We start from the raw sequence: 21,398 nt of genomic DNA, 5'->3' as shown, positions 1-21,398 counted from the left end.
CTCAGTTCCAGTGATGGCGGTAACACGTTAATTAGCAGGGTTGGGAAGGCTACTTGAAAACTGTAATCCAGTACAATCACAAGTTACTTGTCAAAAAATGTAATCAGTAACTTACTCTATTTACCAAAATAAAAAAGTAATGTACCAGAGTACTTTTAGTTACTTTTGGATTACTTCACCAAAGCAAATATAAAATAGAGACAAGAAAGAATAGAATTTGCTCAGTGAATTGACACGTCTTATACACAAATTGCACTGAACAAGTTTTGAACTATCACAACTCAGTAACCAATCAGGTGTTGAACACTGATTTATTTTTTAAACAATCAAAACCACAATACAAATAAAGCTTTTAATCTCTATTCAACAAAATGTGCCCATCTGTTCCAAAACTTTCGCCTCAATGAATCCCTAAAACATGAGATGGTCTAAAGGTATTGAGAATGTCTTCCTACCATCAGCACCAGTACTGGTATTGGCTGGTTACTGACGGGTTATGAGCTAATAAAACTAGTTGGTATTGGCAGGTTACTGACGGGTTATGAGCTAATAAAACTAGTTGGTATTGGCAGGTTACTGACAGGTTATGAGCTAATAACACTAGTTGGTATTGGCAGGTTACTGACAGGTTATGAGCTAATAAAACTAGTTGGTATTGGCAGGTTACTGACAGTTTATGAGCTAATAAAACTAGTTGGTATTGGCAGGTTACTGACAGGTTATGAGCTAATAACACTAGTTGGTATTGGCAGGTTACTGACAGGTTATGAGCTAATAAAACTAGTTGGTATTGGCAGGTTACTGACAGGTTATGAGCTAATAACACTAGTTGGTATTGGCAGGTTACTGACAGGTTATGAGCTAATAACACTAGTTGGTATTGGCAGGTTACTGACAGGTTATGAGCTAATAACACTAGTTGGTATTGGCAGGTTACTGACAGGTTATGAGCTAATAAAACTAGTTGGTATTGGCAGGTTACTGACAGGTTTTGAGCTAATAAAACTAGTTGGTATTGGCAGGTTACTGGCAGGTTATGAGCTAATAACACTAGTTGGTATTGGCAGGTTACTGACAGGTTATGAGCTAATAAAACTAGTTGGTATTGGCAGGTTACTGACAGGTTTTGAGCTAATAAAACTAGTTGGTATTGGCAGGTTACTGACAGGTTTTGAGCTAATAAAACTAGTTGGTATTGGCAGGTTACTGACAGGTTTTGAGCTAATAAAACTAGTTGGTATTGGCAGGTTACTGACAGGTTGTGAGCTAATAACACTAGTTATTAGCTCTATTAGCTATTGGCAGGTTACTGACAGGTTATGAGCTAATAAAACTAGTTGACAGAGTCCAGGTGTGTTTCAGTAAAGTCAGCAGGTTTTATCCTCCCAGGTGTTTCTTCAGGTGAGACGTTCACACAACACACTAACTACACACTAACTACACACTCACTACACACTAACTACACACTAACTACACACCAACTACACACTAACTACACACTAACTACACACTCACTACACACTAACTACACACTAACTACACACCAACTACACACTAACTACACACCAACTACACACTAACTACACACTAACTACACACCAACTACACACTAACTACACACTAACTACACACCAACTACACACTAACTACACACTAACTACACACTAACTACACACTAGCTCCATGGTCAAATCACCATAATAATCGCTTTTTCTCTGATATAAATCTCACCTCACTCTCGTTGTCTCCCTCTGTTTACTTTTTCACGGGTGAACTAAACAAAATGACACCTCCCACTATGGACACTTCTGATTGGACATGGGCTCTTCTTCTCAACCAATGAGTGAAAGGTATACTGGCTCATTACGAGTGTGGTTGTTTTTGCTGCTCAGTTACTTTCACTTTCACTCCTGACCGGTCTTCTGCACCTGACGCACTAAAATATCGCGGAAAAACACGGACACAGTTTTCCTCATATCTAGAGCTTGTAGTTTTATATCTGCACTTTCGACACAGATTGAAACAGTGGACCAGAGGACGCTGTGTTGTGACGCTACTGCCTTTTCAATCGGTCACGTGATCATGACGCAGCGGTGCGCCCGCCGGCCTCACACCCTGCTTCCTCCTCTGGGTGAGTCAGAGGAGAAACCTTCACTTTGTGCTTGTCAGACATGAGAGACGGACTGAGAGGGACGAAGAGCAGCTTCTTCTCGCCACAACTTTCCTCACACATGGAAAAGTGTCTGTAAGAAGAAGTGAAGACAGTTCAGGTGAGAATCTGGCAGCTCTTTAGAAGCTTCCACAACGGAGAAAAAGACTTTCTAACTTCTCTTTTCCTCTTTCATTCACACCATCACAAACCACTGACAGCTGCTCTCTTCTTCTTCACCTGTTGGACAAACATTTCAACCTCCATTAACTCCTTTCTTCACCTCTTTTCTTCTCCATGGAAAAACTCTTCATTCTGCAGTGGGCGGGGCTTCAGCCCTCCTTCACTCTGATTGGCTCAGGTTGGTGTCAGTCTAAAACATTCAAACGAACACACATACACACACACACATACATCTATTTTCCACGTTTCTATATTTTCTTATCTCACGTTATTTCCTCTGTTTGTTCATTATTTATTCTTCTTGTTGTTTTCCTTTCTCTGTTTTGTCTCGGCTGTCGCTGTCTGATCTCACTCTACTGTGTGTGTGTGTGTGTGTGTGTGTGTGTGTGTGTGTGTGTGTGTGTGTGTGTGTGTGTGTGTGTGTGTGTGTGTGTGTGTGTGTGTGTGTGTGTGTGTGTGTGTGTGTGTGTGTGTGGACCAGGTTGGTGTGTTTCTCTCTGACTCAACATGAGTGACGTGGATGAAGAAGACACACCAGAGTGTGTGGACAGGTAAGAGACGTCACACACTCCTGCAGCCACTCAAAGAGCAAACAGAAGAATCGACACTCAATGTAAACTCCATAGAAATATGAACAGTGTTCAAAGTGGCTCTGCTGTATTGACACGTCTCAAGACTCAGTGATTCCAATGATCCAAAGTGAGCTGAAGTGATTCCAACAGGCAGCAGAAAAACAGCTGCAGTAAAGCAGATGAGGTGCAGAGACATTCCACCGTCACCATGATCAGTCCCAACGTGATCATGAAAGACACAAGGACAAGCAGTGGACAGAACCAACACTAGAACATCATGTGTTGTCTTTCAGGGCAGAGTTTAGAACTCCTCTTCACCTGATCCCAGGTCAGAGCAGTGTCACCTTCCCAACAGGGCTTTCAAGGAACTGGAAGTCTCCAGATGACCCTGAAGTCAAGACCTTACACTTTGCTCCACAAATATTAGTCCAGAGACACACTTCTTCTCATTTTGTCCTGTATATGAGCACAATAAATAGGAATTAAACACTCCAGATGGAGGTGAAGTTCAGGCTTCAAACATCACATAACAATGTGAGCAACTAAAGTATTTTTAAACACAATCCCTTCATGTCAGGGGCTCAAAAGTCACTGAACAAATGAAATAAGAGAAAATCCAACATTCATCTCTCACACTTGTTGAAAAGCCTTTTGCAGGCAATGACGGTGTGAAAGTGTGAAGTCATGACGTCACCAGGCGCTCGCTGGGTTTCCTCTATTTTAATGCTCTTCAGGCTTCACTGCAGCTCCTTTCACTGGATGTTGGTTTGTGGGCCTTTCTAACCCACGTTTCATGTGGAACAGGTGAAATTCAGGCTGTGTTGGATTGAGATCTGGTGACTGACTGGGCCTTTCAGGAATATTCCTCTTCTTTATTCTAGATGAAACTCCTGGCTTGATGTGGCTGCTTGTCCTCCTCACATTAGAAGAGAGTAAGGGGACGGTGTTTTGTGACGGATGGGGGCAGTGTGAGGTGACGGGTTGGGAAGAAATTAGAAAGTGATGGATCATCGGTGGTTCAAATGTTTGACATGTGAACTGTTGACGTGTTTGAAGTAATAAAGAGAATCCACTTGACTCCTCTTCACTGTGTGTGTGTGTGTGTGTGTGTGTGTGTGTGTGTGTGTGTGTGTGTGTGTGTGTGTGTGTGTGTGTGTGTGTGTGTGTGTGTGTGTGTGTGTGTGTGTGTGTGTGTGTGTGTGTGTGTGTGTGTGTGTGTGTGTGTGTGTGTGTGTGTGTAGAGGACAGAAGCTCAGACACACAGCAGGATCTTCAGTATCCAGCAGGTTGTCTATGAAGAGTGACTGGTCCAAAGAACGTCCACCACATTTCAGTCCTGGACCTTCAGACACAAAGTAAGAAACTCTTTGTTTCCTTTAATTTCCTCAAAACCAGAGTGAGAGAAGTTGTGCTCACTCTCACATTCACTTCCAGTATTTTAGTACAAGAGTACAAAGTGCAAACTCAGCAGCAAAGTGTGATCTTACACTCCAGGATTTGATGTCCTGTAGATGGTCACTGATGGAGGAGGGTGGAGGGTGGAGTTGGTTTGGTGGAGACGTAGAGCTGAGTGTCGTCTGCATAGCAAAGACACTTCATGATGTATTTATGAGAAATATGACAAGTGGAGGAGATGGACCATGAAGAAGGTGGGACCAAGTACAGAGCCCTGAGGAACACCAAAGGAGAGGGGGATGGGTGGATGTCAAAGACTTCAACTGAATGAACTTCATACAACTAAAGACAAATGTGAATGTTGCTCTCTGTCTCTGTCCTCTCATTCAATCTCTCTTTCCTCGACCTCCAACCAGAGGAACAGAAAATCTCCTCCTCTGAGTCTAAATCTGCACTTTTCTTCCTGTTCAAATGGTTTTTCTTTCTACTGTTGCTTTTACTTGCTCTGGTGGAACAGTTGAGTTTTTCTCTGCAAAAGTACCTTGAGATGATTTTAGTTTTATATGAATTGAATCAAATCAAGTTGAATCGACTCAAAGGGAATTGAATCGAATCAAATCGAATCAAATCGAGTGGAACCAGTCCAGAGGTGTGAAGGACAATCTGATGGATGTAAGTCTGTAGAGGTGGAGGAGGAGAAGGAAGAGGAGCAGGAGGAGGAGGATGACGAGGAAGAGGAGGAGGATGAGGAAGAGCAGCAGGAGGAGGAGGAGGTTGATGGTGACTCTGATGACAGTTTGAGTTTCTCAGCTTCATTGAGGGAAACCAGACTGGAACTGTTCAGACACATTATTGTGGGAAAAGTCAGTCAAGTTCAGATGCGACTACTTTTCCAGGAACTTTGAAACAAATGATTGGAAACTGAATCAAGGTTAATGAAGTTGTTTTACAAAACATATTTCTGTTTAAATCCTGAAAACTTTTCCAGAAAAAATAACACATTAATGTTCTTTTGTTGAAAACAGGAAATAAAATGAAAAGAATCATGTTGATCTGTTGATGATCTAACAGAACATTCTGACTGTGTGTGTGTGTGTGTGTGTGTGCGTGTGCGTGTGCGTGTGCGTGTGCGTGCGCGTGCGCGCGTAGAGGACAGAAGCTCAGACACACAGCAGGATCTTCAGTATCCAGCAGGTTGTCTCTGAAGAGTGACTGGTCCAAAGACCGTCCACCACACTTCAGTCCTGAACCTGGACCTTCAGACACAAAGTAAGAAACTCTTTGTTTCTTTAATTTCCTCAAAACCAGAGTGACAGAAGTTTTGCTCCCTCTCAGATTCAGTTCCAGTATTTTGAAGCTGGATCTTTGTGTTGTGTAGCTCAGTGAACGTTGCTTGGTGTCCACAGAGAGAAGAAGAGGAGTGACGGCGTTGAGCAGCAGCCGTCCTGCTGTCCTCTGTGTCAGGACGTCCTGAAGGACCCAGTCTGGTGGAGCTGTGGACACCAGGTCTGCAGACGGTGCAGCAGCTCACACTGGGACCAGGGTTGTTCATCAGGAGCCTCCTGCTGTCCTCAGTGTGCAGAAAGATCCAGAAGCAGAGCTGCACCCAGTAAGAGTGGACACGTGCCTGCTGAGGGACTCGTCTGTCTTCACTGGACTTGTTGTGTTGCTGCTTGTTTGTGGTCAGTCTGATTGTTGTTGTCTCTGAGCAGGTGCTGGTCTGCAGAAGGTTCTAGAGGAACACAAGCAGAGTCTGAGGAGAAGATGTGAACGTGTGGTTGAAGGAAGTGAGGAAGCAGGAGGAGGAACCCTCCTCAACAGGATCTTCACTGAGCTCCACATCACAGAGGGACACAGTGAGGAGCTCCAGAGGGAACCGGAGCTGAACCAGCTGGAGACAGCTTCCAGGAAGCAGAGCCTCCAGGACACGTCCATCAGGTGTCAGGACCTCTTCAGAGCCTCGGCTGAGCAGCACAGACACATCCGAGTGGTTCTGACCAGCGGCGTGGCCGGCAGTGGAAAGACCTTCTCGGTGCACAAGTTCAGTCTGGACTGGGCCGAGGGCCTGGAGAACCAGGACGTGGGGGTGCTGGTGGTGCTCTCCTTCAGGGAGCTGAACCTGATCAGAGAGCAGCCGTACAGTCTTCTCACGCTGCTCCAGGTTTTCCATCCAGCCTTACAGAAGGTGACGGCAGAGGAGCTGGCGGTCTGCAGGCTGCTCTTCATCTTTGACGGTCTGGATGAAAGCAGACTTCCTCTGGACTTCAGCAGCTCCCAGCAGGTGGTCCACGTCTCACACCAGTCTTCGGTCGGCCTGCTGCTCACAAACCTCATCCGGGGGAATCTGCTGCCCTCGGCTCAGGTCTGGATCACTTCCCGACCGGCGGCGGCCAATCAGATCCCTCCGTCATGTGTGGACAGACTGACAGAAGTGCGAGGCTTCACTGACGCCCAGAAGGAGGAGTACTTCAGGAGGAGGCTGAGTGATGAGAGGCTGAGCAGCAGAATCATCTCCCACATCCAGACCTCCAGGAGCCTCCACATCATGTGTGGAATCCCAGTCTTCTGCTGGATCACTGCCACAGTTCTGGAGCACATGTTGACCACAGAGCAGAGAGGAGAGCTGCCCCAGACCCTGACTGACATGTACTCCCACTTCCTGCTGGTTCAGACACACAGGAAGAAGCTCAAGTACCATGAAGGACATGAGACGGGTCCACAGGAGCTGACGGAGGCTGACAGGGAGCTTCTTCTGAAGCTGGGCAGGCTGGCCTTAGTACATCTGGAGAAAGGAAACATCATGTTCTACCAAGAAGACCTGGAGCAATGTGGTCTGGATGTGACTGAGGCCTCGCTGCACTCTGGAATTTGTACTCAGATCTTCAAGAGAGAGTCTGTGATCTTCCAGAAACCCGTCTACAGCTTCGTCCATCTGAGTGTTCAGGAGTTTCTGGCTGCAGTCGACTTGTTCCACTGTTTCACCAGCAGGAAGACTGAAGAACTGAACACCTTCATTGGAGAGGACTGGGGAAACAAACCAAAGACTTTTTCTGACAAAGTGTCTCAGTTTTTCAGAAACAGTGAAGACTTCTCATCTTTCCTATCTCTGGACAACTTCCTGCAGAAAGTCCTGCAGAAGTCCCTCAGAAGTCAGAACGGCCACCTGGACCTGTTTGTCCGCTTCCTTCATGGTCTCTCTCTGGAGTCCAACCAGAGACTCTTAGAGGGTCTGCTGGGTCGGACAGAGATCAGTCCAGGAACCATCCAGAGAGTCATCCAGAACCTGAAGGAGATCAACAGTGAAGAAATGTCTCCTGACAGAAGCATCAACATCTTCCACTGTCTCACGGAGATGAAGGACGTCTCAGCCCATCAGGACATCCAAGACTTCCTGAAGTCAGAGAACAGATCAAAGAAGAACCTCTCTGAGGTCCACTGCTCAGCTCTGGCCTACATGCTGCAGATGTCAGACCAGGTCCTGGAGGAGTTGGACCTGGAGAAGTACCAGACCTCAAGGGAGGGACGACGGAGGCTGATCCCAGCTGTGAGGAACTGCAGGGAGGCTCGGTGAGTCCACATGTCTTCATGGTCACATGTCTCAGTGATGTTTGTAGAAAGTAGTTCCCGCAGTTCCTCTGTGCAGATGTTCCTCAATGATCTGTCGTGAAGAAACATGTGGCTCAGCACTGTGAGTCCCACTGTGGATGTACTGATCATATTGATGATGAAGATCAGATCACTGATGCTTTATTTCTCTTCATGAGATCTGATGATGAGAAAAATCCAGAAAAAGACCAAAATGATCATTTTGATTAAAGTCATGTGATTTTAGACTTTTAAAAACCAGATAAAGAAACTCAGAATGAGGTGAACAAAGATCAATTCAGTGAATCTTCTTCCTCGTCCTGCTAAGAAAGAAATAAGATACAGTCAGAAATAGAATGATTTACTAAACATTTCACCTGCTGCTTTAAAAGAGAAATATTTACATGAATCTGCACTCAGTAAAACTGATCTTTTGGATCTTTAGTGGTTCTAGTAGAAGAACTAGACTAGACTGACAAATGAAATAATGAAATATCACAAAGAATTGCTGACGACCAGGATCTTTGATCTTGTACCTTTCAATGTCGTAACCATCGTCCAGAGGACGTTGAATATAAACAAGTAGCAGGACGTCCAGCTCCACTCCACAGCTTCACTTCCACATGTTGAACTGAAGACATGAACTCAACATGTGGAACTCCATGTTCTCTCCTTCACGTCCACATGAAGCCAAAGTCAAACCCAGAGAAGATGATCTGAAGCTCTGATGTCCAACAAAGTGTCCTCATAACAACGTCCTGTCCTCTCTGTGTCTCATTACAGACTTTATGACTGTAACCTCTCTGGTCCTCACTGTGAAGTGATCTCCTCAGCTCTGAAGTCTGACCCCTCCCATCTCAAACTTCTGGACCTGAGCTGGAACCAGCTGGAGGATTCATCAGTGAAAGTTCTGTGTTCTGGACTGGAGAGTCCAAACTGTAACCTGGAGACTCTGAGGCCAGTTCACTGTCTGGAGGTAGAATCTGTTGAGGGGTTTAGGAGGATCCAGATGTTGGAGGACAGAGGTGGACTGAGCTCTGCAGCATGTTGGTGATCAGCATGTTTTTTTTTAATTAAAAAAAAAGACATTTTTAAATACATTACAGTCATTCTAATGTGCTTTTATAGAGAAAATAGAAAAGCCCAACAGATCCACATGAGCAGCAGGTGTGTTTGTGACTGTGGAAAGAAAAACTCCTCCAACAGGGAGAAACTTTGTAGAAACCAGAGTCAGAGGTGGAGGAGAGGAGAGGAGAGGAGAGGAGAGGAGAGGAGAGACAGAGATAGACTTAGTGGGGAGATACATACTTGTTACTGCTACTTTAAAAAATAAATAAATACAGTAATCACAGTGATCCAAATATTTTCCAACTGCCATGCGATTATAACAATTATAAAAAAAAAGCAAAAACAAAAGTATAAAAAACTAGAAAATTCCAAAAGTACGTGGAAACCATGTCACTAGCTAGTGATTGTCGATCGCAGCGCCACCAAGAGGCCACCCTCCAAATTTCAGGTCATTTGAACAAACTTGTTAGCATTAGATGCTAACACCTGTGATTTAAGTAAGTGGAAACCATGTCATTAGGTAGTTATTCTCGATTGCAGCGTCACCACGAGGCCACCCTCCAAATTTCAGCTCATTTGAACAAACTTGTTAGCATGCGATGCAAACAGCTAAAAGCAATTTAAGTACGTGGAAACCATGTCATTAGCTAGTGATTCTCGATCGCAGCGCCACCACGAGGCCACCCTCCAAATTTCAGCTCATTTGAACAAACTTGTTAGCATGCAATGCTAACACCTGTGATTTGCCTGAAAAGTGCAGAGGTTACCTCCCAGGTGTGGCTGACCTGGAATCTGGAGTTACGTCACATTCTGACATGCTAAGCTAACTAGCTTAGCGCGGTGGCTAATTAGCTAGTGCACCGTGATCGCAGCGCCCCCATGAGGCCACCCTCCAAATTTCAGCTCAATTGAATAAACTTGTTAGCATGCTAATTGGCATGCTAAGATACTGTATGTGTGTGAGCACTATGTGGTCAGCCATCATGTTACTGGTTCAGCCAATCAGAGGAGCCGTGTGTGTTGCCAGGCAGATTGTCTGCTTCAGTCTGTGCTGCCAGCCTGATTGGTTGCAGCTTGTGTGTTGTCATGGAGACGGCTCCTGATTGACAGGCTGCAGGTGGCAGGGACTATGAGACCTTATCTGAGGGAAGAAGGTGATTAAGCACAAACGCAGGTCCCGAACAACTGCTTATAGTTGGAGAACCGTGACACTTGGGTGAAAAATTCCTTCACCGTGCGCGTCGGGAGAAGTTGAAGGACGGACGGTGTGGTTTTCATGTCCTCACGAGGTTCCGTCTCCCCGTGAGGACTTGAAACAAATGGCTGAACTTTGGGGATTTGGGGAGAAAATGACTCGTCAAAATGTATTGGCGCAGATGAGAAAGAATCCTGCACTCCCTGTCAATTAAGTCCCCTGGAGGGAAAACCGTGTCTCTCTGAGACAAAAGTGTCCCCTCGTGAGAAGCACAAGGCCTGTAGCTACATTGTGATGTATAATATGCTGAGAAAGACGAAGAAATGTGGCCGTGGCGACGAGATAAAAACGTTTTTTTTTTTGTAAAACGGCAGTTTCTCTCACTGACTGAAATCTCCCCCTCTAACTTTTGCAATACACACCCATACAAAACTGGAATAAGGAGGGAAAACTTGATGACGTTTGAAGGCTCACATTTTAAAATTGGTGAAACATGTGAAAAATCCGAGGACATATGTGAATAGAAGACAAGTGCGGCAACGTTTTAAGAGTAAGTTGGAGTCTTTAGCTGAAAATTTGGCGACGTGATGAGGCGTAGAAAAAGTGTGATTTTTTGTGAATTTTTTTCTGGAATCCCATTCAAGTCTGAGAGAAATTTTCACCGTTTCTTATGTTTTGTTCGGAAACCGTTTGCGATATCCAAAATCTGAATAGATGCACACGATTCCCGATAATTGCGCACGTTTTGATATATCATTGTGTACGTACTCCAAATGGTGCGGGACTAGTAGTCCTGCAAACTTTGTTGGCAGAGGAAGAATAATAATATTTTTAAAAAACGGCGTTTTCCCAGGATTGTAATAATTGTGCTCAGTGATCTACTGGATAATTGATCAGCATGTTGATGAGACTCTTCTCCTCCTGGTCCTTCAGCTGTTTGGACTTTACTTTTCTAAACTCTTCCAGTCTGAACCTTCTTCACTCTCAATGACTTCAACATCACACTTTGTCCTCTAATCTCACTTCTTTCTCTCTTTATTCAGGTTGATTGACTGCAGGTTGTCAAAGATCAGTTGTTCTTCTGTGGTCTCAGCTCTGAAGTCCAACCCCTCCCTCATGAAACATCTGAAACATCTGGACCTGAGTAAGAACCAGCTGCAGGATTCAGGAGTTCAGCAGCTGTGTGGTTTTCTGGAGAATCCACTCTGTCGTCTGGAGACTCTGGGGTCAGTTGACTGTCTGTTACTGTTGTAGAAGGAGGAATGTTTGTGATGTGAGACTCTGGTCCTGCAGTGAGAGATGGACTGAGCTCAGCAGCTTCTTACTGATGTGTGTGGACATGAGGATGATGAGGGTGATGATGAAGATCCACAACAACAGAACAGCTCATTGATCAGGACTCAGTAATGAGGAGCTGATCATTTCTCCATCAACACATCTGATTGGTTCTCCTCATTCATTCTCATGCTTTCTCTCTTTATTCAGGTTGATTGACTGCAGTTTGTCAAAGATCAGCTGTTCTTCTCTGGTCTCAGCTCTGAAGTCCAACCCCTCCCTCCTGAAGGAGCTCGACCTGCGTTACAACAAACTTCAGGATCCAGATGTGGAGCAGCTGGTTGGTCTTCAGAAGAGTCCAGACTGCAGCCTACAGACTCTCAGGTCAGTAGATGTTGGAGTGAGTCCCTGCTGCTTCCAGCAAGTTTCTACTAAACACAGTTAGTGTGAGAACAAAGATCCAGTGTTGGACGTCTCAGTGAGGCTGTGAGAGGACAATGCTGAGCAGCTTCAGGATTGGACAGCAGAGGACACAGTCAGCCAATCAGAGGAGCCACCGGCTGGTTGTGTTGGTCTGACAGTGGTGGTCCTTCATGAGCTCTGAGCTGATGCTGAGGACAGGACTGAAGTCCTGGCTGCTCCACAGAGACTGTCCTCATGTCCTCATGTCCTCTGACCTCTGACCTCTGACCTCTCTTTAGGTGGAGGTGGTGGTCAGACCAGAGAGCATGCTGTGTGTCCTGAAGGTCCACTGAGGACAGCAGAGCTTCATCCTCCTCCTGCTCCTCCTGCTCCTCCTCCTCCTCCTCCTCCTCTGTAAACAGTTGATAGTTTTTGATTGGATACAATAAAAACACAGAAACTAACATTACCATCTCCATCTCCAACAAGATGGAGGAGCTGGCCGCGCTGACCCGCCACCAAAGGGCTTACCGGGAGTGCGGACTCATGTGCTCCACGGAGACATGGCTAAGTGGACAGACGCCGGACGCTGTGGTCTCCGTGGATGGATTCAAACTTGTGCGCGCAGACCGGTGTGTGGTGGGGAGCGGAAAGAGGAAAGGCGGGGGACTCGTGGTCTTTGTGAACGAACATTGGTGTAACTCAGACCACGTGCACGTGAAAGAACAAGTCTGTTCCCCGGACCTGGAGTTGATGGTGGTTAGCATGAGGCTCTATTATTTGCAGAGGGAGCTGTCACATGTGGTGGTTTTGTGCATATATATTCCTCCCTCTGCTGATGCGGCAGCAGCATGTGAACGTATCGGCGCCACCGTGACTCAGATCCAGACGCAGCACCCCCGCGCCCTTCTGCTTCTCAGCGGGGACTTTAACCACGCCCCTCTCTCAGCCACTCTACCTACTTTCACACAGTACGTGAAGTGCCGCACAAGAGACAATAGGACTCTGGACTTATTGTATGCGAATGTGAAGGACGCCTACACCTCTGCCCCCCTCCCCCCGCTCGGGCGCTCAGACCACAACTTGGTCCACCTGAGACCGGTGTACACACCTGTTGGGATCTGCAGGACCACAGAAAGTTTGTAGTGCAGCAGCTTAACCCAAATATTCAAAAGAATTGTGCATTTCGTGATACAAGCACCAAATTTGGCACAAATGTACATTAACATGTTGCAAACATTTTCAGATATTGGGCCACTTGAAATTCTGTCTTTATGTCGGCCATATTGGATTTCAAAATAGCCGCCACTTGAAATCTACATTTGCTATTATCTCTGGACATAATGCAATCCAATGGTACCAATTTCAACTTAATATTAGCTATCATAGTCTGTTATATAATATAATATAAATTTAAATCGGCAAAAGTGTATAAGTGAAAACATAATTTTATTTGGAAATCATCTATATTGGATTCAACACAATACTTTGAAAAGAACTTCTTAGTTATGTAAATATAACATATAATACTGACATGCTACATGGTCTAGTATCTGAGCCTAGGTGTATACTGACATTCTACAATGGTCTGGTATTTGAGGCTAGATAAACAATGTGTACATAATGTGTACATAAACAATATCATGTTAACAAGTTCAGCATTGTCAGTACATGTATGTTTTGACTCATCGTTCTGTACAGTCCCCTTCACACTCACACAGAGCTGTGCACTGAAGGGCAGCCTTTTTGCACTTGCAGCGCCTCACACACCCTTTCTTGCACTTGCATGAAACCAGCTCAATGCAGCTGTGAGCTGCCTCAGGTAGCCTGGTCCAGTAAGGTGTGTACTGTCCTTCTCTAGTCCTTGACCAACCCCAGTTGGTTGGGGGAGGGAGCTCTGGTGCTGGCAGCAGTATCTGACCCCACACATGTCCACCTTGATATACTGCCCTCTTGACGTGTTCCTCTAGAGCTGCCTTTGTTGGAGGATGAGCTGCACATTGTTCTTCCTTGTGAAGAGTTTCCTCCTGGCCTTGTCAATGTCTGTGCATTTGCTGGTTCGATCATACAACAGGATCACGAACCTCTCGATGATGCGCATTACATCGTCTGGTATGTCACGTGGTGCAGAGGACAGCAGCAGCAGTGCCTCAGTGAGTTCTGGCAGTACCCTCCAGACTGCCCACGCAGTCTTCTTGCCATGTCTAGCAAAACTAGACACAGTGTCACATCCGGTTAGAGCGTGGAACATTGGCAGTGCACGAGCCTTCTCACGTCCCAATGCAGCTGCTATTTCATGTGCTGCTAGGTATCGTAAACCCTGGCCTGTTCCAAATGCCAGCCACAGTTTGTCTTCTGTTTGCAATTCCTGTGCCATAGATACTGCCAGTACCACAACATCAGTGTCTACAGTCCGGATGAGTATGGCATGGTGTCCATGCTGGGCTGCATGGGCTGCATGGGCTGCATGCAGCAACATCCGACTGTCGGCTTCTTCGTGCCACGCATCTTCGGAGGGCAGATCACTCGTTCTCTGTGAAACTGTTGGCACACACTGTTGCCCATCTGTGCTGAGAGCTGGAGCACTCTATCATAGGAGATGCTTAGGCCAAGGTGTGACAGTCTGTCGACCAATTCCCTCTTGCGTGTATGAGCATGCATCATCATCCCTATGTATATTGGAAGTGGGGTCTCCTGTGCAATACTGTGCCCGACACTGGTGGATGATGTGGTGCCACGTGTTCGCTTGTGTTTGATGCTGTTGAACTTCAGTATCTGCGCTGTGGCAGTTGCTGCAGGGTTAGTGTCTGTCATCTGTTCCTTGATGCTGGGTCCCTCTAGGATCATACTGACAAGGGCAAGCAGCAACGGTGGCACAGATTCTTCTTGACATCCTTCAGGGAATCCTGTGAAGGGCTTGGCTTCTCCAAACATGTGACGGCGAACAATCTGTGCAGCTTTGGCAAGATGAACTGCATCAGTATCACTGTCCAGCTCACAGGCCTTGGCTAGAGCAGCACCGACATCTTCTTCAAATGCCATCAGGATGTCTCTCCCCTTGGTGTGTGCCCGCATGTCAGGAAACTGAGCCAACAGTCTCTGTTTCAGTCGTGTGGAATGGACTCTCGTGTCGAGCTGGACTCCTAGCTGTTCCATTCTGGACTGATAGAGCTGGACAAGGTCAGCCAATCTGAATACTGCTGCCGTCTCCTCATCTTGTCTGGTTTCTTCAATGTAGAGGACGAGTTCAGCGAAGACTACTGCTGACATTGATCGCTCTTGGCTTGTGTCCTGTGATCCTGTTGACTGGGCCTTTCTTGTGCGATTGTAAAGTCCTATCAAGCAGCGTGGGTGATACTGGGCATCCAACGCTATCATGTCCCCACCACTGAGACGGCCCAGCAGTTCTGTATCACCAAGAAGGGTTGCACAGGCACGCACCCGTCTGTCCATTTGGAATGTTGCAGCTTTCCGAAGACTGTCAGCCCCAGCAGGTTGTTCACAGAAGAAACAAGTTTCTGGGACCTTCTTCTCTGTACTCGGTGAGCGTGAATATAATCTGGTGCGTTTGCATACAGCTTGTTTCCCATCACTCGCACCTTCTTTCTTGAGCGCTCTCTTTTGTGCTCTCTGCAGTTTGGTGTTGTTGTACTGGAGCCTGCATGTCTGATGATATTTTGCCCCATGTGCAACCATCGCATCTTCAATGCCATGACCATCATCCAGTCTTTCCAGGTGAAATGATCCTGGAAGCTCTCCAAGTTCACTGAATTTGACCAAGTTCTCTGCCAGTGAACTGTACCCACACCCAGTGTCTTTTCTCTTTGATTGGTCAGGTTTGGTCAGTGTCTCCGTCTTGTCCTCTTGACATATAAGGCATAACTTCCAGTCAGTTGTGGTGAGGTGCTGTGATGTTGATGGTGAAGTTCGCTCAACATCAGCTAGTCTGAAGCTCTTGGACATTGTGGAACTGCAACGATACAATGATACAATGTCATACATTTAGATATCAGAACCAAGTCAATAGCTGCATTATGTCCAGAGATAACAGCAAATGTAGATTTCAAGTGGCGGCCATTTTGAAATCCAATATGGTGGCAAATACCCAACAATACCAAGTGGCAATTGGTACCATTGGATTCCTTGCCCCCAAAAACATACATTAGATACCAAAATCAAGTCAATAGCTGCATTATGGCCAGAGATAATAGCAAATGCAGATTTCAAGTGGCGGCTATTTTGAAATCCAATATGGCCGACATAAAGACAGAATTTCAAGTGGCCCAATATCTGAAAATGTTTGCAACATGTCAATGTACATCTGTGCCAAATTTGGTGCTTGTATCACAAAATGCACAATAGGTTTGCTATGCTGCCTAACTATTGTTCATTTCTGGGGAGAGACAATATTCATTTGTCATGAGACGCAGTCATGACATGAATTCAGACCCAGGAATGTGATGGCCTTTCACACCTAGAGTGGGGAAGGGGGGGACATTCTCCAGGACCTTCCTCCCCCCCCCCTTTCTGCTCAAGACTCTCCCCCATGCAATCAGCCAGTCACTGATTGGTTGAAGCTCTCAGGCTTCGACACCTCTGAAGTCACACGTGGACAAAAGGCTTTCACCCAGCCTCCATTCAGAGCACTCTTGCAAAGCAAACTCCAAGGAGGTGGGCTGCTGACGAGCTGCTCCCAGCAGCTCAACTCACCCAGCGTTAGCACACAGCTAACACCAGACGCTCTTGCAACCAGAGGCCTTCACTCCTCAACTCTTCGACTGACCCAACCACCAGGGTCAGACCTTCCCCTGATCCAGAGACCAGCACCCAGAGTCTGCTCTCCAGGGAAACCAACCGGTTCCTCCAGGACGGGACCAGGGACCCTCACAGAACTTCTTTGTGTTTTTCCTGAACAAGCAGGAAAACCATCACGGACCTGAGCGACCAGCTCCTCAGTCTGAACAAAGGGACAACCAGGCGCTGCAAAGAAGGACTCCTGAAACATCAACTCCATCTTCTTCTCCTCGGCCTGCAGAACCAGCAAACCACAGTTAGCAGGAGGTGCTAACTACAGGAGGAGACACCAGCTTCCCTCCAGCAGGACAACAACTGAACTCCTTCAAGGAAGTGGTAACAACTGGGCTTTACCTGAGATTAGTTAAACTTGATGCTATGCATAGAACTGTTTAACTTTCATGAAGATGTGTCGATTCTGTTACAGTGATTGCCTTCTTTTGATTATGATATTAGGAGCCGTTATCAACTTGTAAACCACTGTTAGCTCTGCCACAGACACAGGGTCTGCATGCTAATCTGCTTTACTAACTTGTTAACTCACAATCCTACACATATCACATCAAAGACAACATCACACAGTAACTGAACACCATCTGATGACTCCTGACGTTGTACAAGACAAATCGCATTCACATAACCTCATTCTAGAAATGGTCCTTTAGCAGAGACACACAGGAAGCAGATGCCATGGCTAGCTTCTATTGTTCCATTGCTATCAGCACATGGCCGAGACCCAGGACAGACTTCCTGTTCTCTGACAACCTCCATTTGGAATGTAGTTTCTTGTGATCCGCCATCTTGTTTTGTAGTTCCATCACACGTCTCACACACACACACACTCCCTCCAACTCTCTCTCTCTTTCTCTCTCCACACACACACATGCACCTACACACACCCAGCTGTATATAGGTAGTTCGAATCTGTGTTTTATTTGTTTTCATTGTTAATAAATATAATTTTTGGAATCATACTTGCTGTTTTATTAATGTGTACAAAGGTGAATGAAATGTTGACCTCTTCTGTGTTAAGAACTCCAAAATCCTTCAACCTTGACTGTTAATTCTGGTAATTGTAATTACTTTAACTATTAATTCAAATTCCTGATTAACTGTTTAGTATATCTTATGAGACTGATATAACTGAATTGGCTATCATTTCCTGTTACGACAGGTGGAGCTCCGAGGTATCTGATACAGATCAGATTAAATTTCAACAACATTATTAATAACTATCTTTGATAATTATTAATCATTATCGATAGCCAACCAAAACATAAATAGTGATCCTTATGAGGTAGTAAATCCCTACATAATGGCGCCCCGTGTCCGTGCTACATAATGGCCCCAACAATGGTACAGTACAATCATACTCCTAGACCAACGAGCTCACATGTTAAGAAGCTACTGGACTCCAGTGATTGTTATGAAACTGCAGGTTTGGAGCATTTCTACACTTCAAGTCAGGACCAGCTTGGAGTTTGTTGTTCTCCTTATCTGTGCCTGGGTTTTCTGGAGGAGATGGAGGAAGCAAGAGTTCTTGTGGGTAATATGGGAGTACAGTGCAGCTTTTATATCAGTTCAACACTTCAAAATTTCTCTTTTTTTTCTGCTCATCATGGAGTAGATACTGAGACTGATGACATCACTGTGAGATGACTCTCAGAAAGTTGCTCTTGCCATGTTGCATCATAGAATGAAATCACTCAGCTTAGCACTGCTTCCAAATCCCACCACAACCAGTTTCAGGGGTTTATGTTGTATATATTTACTGAAATCAGGAAGTAACAAGACGCCACCATCATATGTTGGAAACTGCATTGAGGAATTTCAGAAACATTCTGTGTTTCCACCCGGTTTCGAAAAGTCGTCACTTATGAACCTGATCTATCGTCGACTGAAGGAATTTCAAGAAGATTGTTCCTCTTTTAAAATCTACCATCAGTACGTCTCGGATTTGAAGAGAATTGATTGTCAGGATTCATCTTCAGTGGTAGAAAACATCTTCTTCCGGCTCTCAGCGAAGGCGGACGTTTTTTCTTCTCCTCTCCTCTCCCACTCGCCCTCCCCGCTTGCTGCTTTGTCCTGTACTGTCTTGTGTCTGATCTATCAAGAGAATCTCTTCAGACCCGCATCCGAATTTAACCGGAACCATGGAATTGATCAGCTGGTCTCTCAATGCGATCGACCAAATTTTTACGACATGACGATCGGGCAAAGGAGAGCCCGCATGTCCCGATGGGACAATGCTGGATTCCTGGGGTTCCTGGAGGCAACTGTGTTTGGCCATTCTTTCCATGGAGGATGTGGAGGACCTCTACATATTGGGATTCATGACAGCAGGTATGCTGCTGATTGGGGCTGGCGGCTTTCTGATCTATTGCAAAGTTGAGAAGACGCGGGCAGCCGCATTGGGAAGGCTGCCTATCGTCACTGAAGGACTGTGCCGAGCTTTGAACGATCAGACTCATGTGATAAACGAACTTAAGAGTACGACTCTTGAACGTTTACGCGAAATTGGATTGAGTTTGGAGGATATTCGAACTCGGTTGGGAAGCTAAAATCTTGCCACAATTGGAGCAGCATTGGAGACCAGAGACCCTCAAGGTCGACAGATGAAGCTGAAGCGCCTGAACGAAAACAATCCTAATCTACATTTGGACTCCCGAGACAACCAGTCACCAAGGCTGTGTTTTGTCTTCACCTCTCCTGGATGCGTGTGTGGAAAGAAGCCCCCCCCCCCGTCCCTGGCCTTCCTAACCTCCTCCCACCCTCTCTCCCCGGACATTTTTGCCTCTGGAATTTCACCAGGACCTTCACCGCATTTGCCGTGCCCCTACCCCCAACCACCAGCAGAGGCCGCTAGAGAAGGCGGCTGTGCGCCTGGGGAAGGCGTTGCGCCTGGAAAAACCTTCTCCTAGCGGCGGGCTGCAAAACCACCCATCATGTATCCCAAATGCTGTCTCGAGAAATGTTGTATCCTGTCTGTGTTGATGCTAAATGTGCCTGAGGTGGGGTTTTTTTCTCCCAATTACAGACTGTGCTCCTCAGAACACAGTCTTTAATCTCCCTTTTTTTTTCCCTCCTCTCCTCACCTCATGTGTCCTTCTTTCCCCAAAACTTTCTATGTGAATGTAATTTCATTGTATCTGTACCTGTACAATGACAATAAATGATTCAAATTCAAATTCAAATTCAAATAGAAACATGGAAGGAAGGACATTTTATTTGTATAGTGTTTTTCAAAGATACTGAGTCATAAAGTGCTTCACAGTAAAAAATAGATAAGAAAACATCTTAAAAACACCGTAGATACTGATAGTAAAAGCAGATAGAAAACATGTTAAAAACAAGTGGAGACAGTCGGTGGCAGCGTGAGTTGATTGGATTAGAATGCTTTTGTAAATAAATGTTAGTAGGAGCTTTTTAAAGAAGTGTATTGAGTCCAGAGAGCTCAGGAAGAGTGAGCAGAGTGGAGCAGTGGAAGAGTGCTGGACCCATAACCCAGAAGTTGATGGATGGAAACCATCCTCTGCTACTGACAGCAGAGGAGCTCCGTCTCCACGGCAACACACTCACCTGCAGTAATCAGGCTGCCAGCAGGCAAAGCCACGCCCACTTTTCAACTGTTATTTAACTGTCAGCTTTTTAAACTGTTTGAAACTTTCAACGTTTTTCAAACTTGGAACTTTTCTAAATATTTTTCAACTGTCAACTTTTTCCCACATTTTCTCAACTTTCTTTTAAACCTTGACCTTTAAGCTTTTTGAAAATGTTTCAACTTTTCGAAACTTTTTCAAATTTTTGAAACATTTTCAACTTTTTGAAACGTTTTGAACTTTTTTCAACATTTAAAAAAAAAAATTCAACTTTCTGTTTTAAATTCTGTTTTAAATTTTGTTTTAAACCTTAACCTTTAAACTTTTTTCAAACTTGTATGTTCTTTAAATCTTTTTAAACTGTTTCAACTTCATCTCTTCATGCTTCATCAGTCTTCATCTCTCCTCTTCATCCTCTTATTCATCTAGAGTTTCTCTGATCCAGGTAACTTCAGGTTCACTCTGATGGAAAACCTTCCTGAAGCAGGTTGTTGTGGCCCAGAGGTGAAGGTGATGGACGAGCCAGTGGACCAGCCAGGTCTACATATGTACATAAATGTCACTTTATGTCCTACCCAGATATTTTTATATTTGTATATTTGTATATTTTTATTTCCTATTTTATATTCTATTCTATTGTATTTTATAACATTCCTGGGTACCAGATTGCTGTAACAAAACAATTTCCCTTCGGGGATGATTAAAGTTATTATCTATCTATCTATAAATATATATATATATATATTTATATATATATAAAAACCACCTTGGAGACACCCTCCTATTTATCTGACCTGCTTTTGCCATGTCGTCTGTTTATATATATATATATAAACAGTGGGTATATATATATATATATATATACAGACGACATGGCAAAAGCAGGTCAGATAAATAGGAGGGTGTCTCCAAGGTGGTTTTGGACTCTTTCTTGGACAACCAAACAACATGTCAGAATGGCCGAGCGGTCCAAGGCGCTGTGGTCAGGTCGCAGTCTCTTCTGAAGGCGTGGGTTCAAATCCCACTTCTGACAGCAGAGCATGTGTTAAGACATGCAGGTGTGCACATGAACCTTGAAGGAGTTGTACTACACTTTCTGCCATGAACAAAGCAGAGGTGTCTCATAATGTAAGCATCAAAGGGAGGGCCTACCTCCATTGGGATTAGCTCAACCCCTGATG

The 21,398-nt window shown here is 45.2% G+C and overlaps 1 protein-coding gene across 2 annotated transcripts; it reads left to right on the top strand.

Moving 5' to 3' along the window:
* The first annotated feature begins 2,187 nt into the window (after positions 1-2,187).
* LOC308136484 (protein NLRC3-like) lies at positions 2,188-12,217 on the top strand. Of its 2 annotated transcripts, XM_080504823.1 has the most exons (10): positions 2,188-2,270; positions 2,814-2,883; positions 4,146-4,259; positions 5,449-5,568; positions 5,706-5,908; positions 6,012-7,866; positions 8,668-8,841; positions 11,191-11,373; positions 11,633-11,806; positions 12,124-12,217. In XM_080504823.1, the coding sequence occupies exons 2-10, from the start codon at positions 2,840-2,842 to the stop codon at positions 12,164-12,166; spliced, it is 2,910 nt and encodes a 969-aa protein (XP_080360949.1). In that variant the 5' UTR covers positions 2,188-2,270; positions 2,814-2,839; the 3' UTR covers positions 12,167-12,217. The 2 variants fall into 2 exon arrangements, with proteins under 2 accessions (XP_080360949.1, XP_080360948.1); XM_080504822.1 differs by lacking the exons at positions 11,191-11,373; positions 11,633-11,806; positions 12,124-12,217 and having other exon boundaries at positions 8,706-8,815.
* The last annotated feature ends 9,181 nt before the right edge of the window (positions 12,218-21,398 follow it).

Source organism: Blennius ocellaris (assembly GCF_963422515.1).
Source record: "Blennius ocellaris genome assembly, chromosome: 2".
NCBI classification, from domain to species: domain Eukaryota; kingdom Metazoa; phylum Chordata; class Actinopteri; order Blenniiformes; family Blenniidae; genus Blennius; species Blennius ocellaris.
Note: the sequence above shows the minus strand (reverse complement) of the source record. Positions and strands in the feature narration are given on the sequence as shown.

What these genes read in the sequence shown, in the direction of transcription:
- LOC308136484 (XM_080504823.1), top strand. Translation starts at nt 2,840, where the DNA reads ATGAGTGACGTGGATGAAGAAGACACACCAGAGTGTGTGGACAG. An exon ending in CCTGGACCTTCAGACACAAA is followed by an intron (nt 4,260 to 5,448) that starts GTAAGAAACTCT and finishes GTGCGCGCGTAG; the next exon opens with AGGACAGAAGCTCAGACACA. An exon ending in CCTGGACCTTCAGACACAAA is followed by an intron (nt 5,569 to 5,705) that starts GTAAGAAACTCT and finishes TGGTGTCCACAG; the next exon opens with AGAGAAGAAGAGGAGTGACG.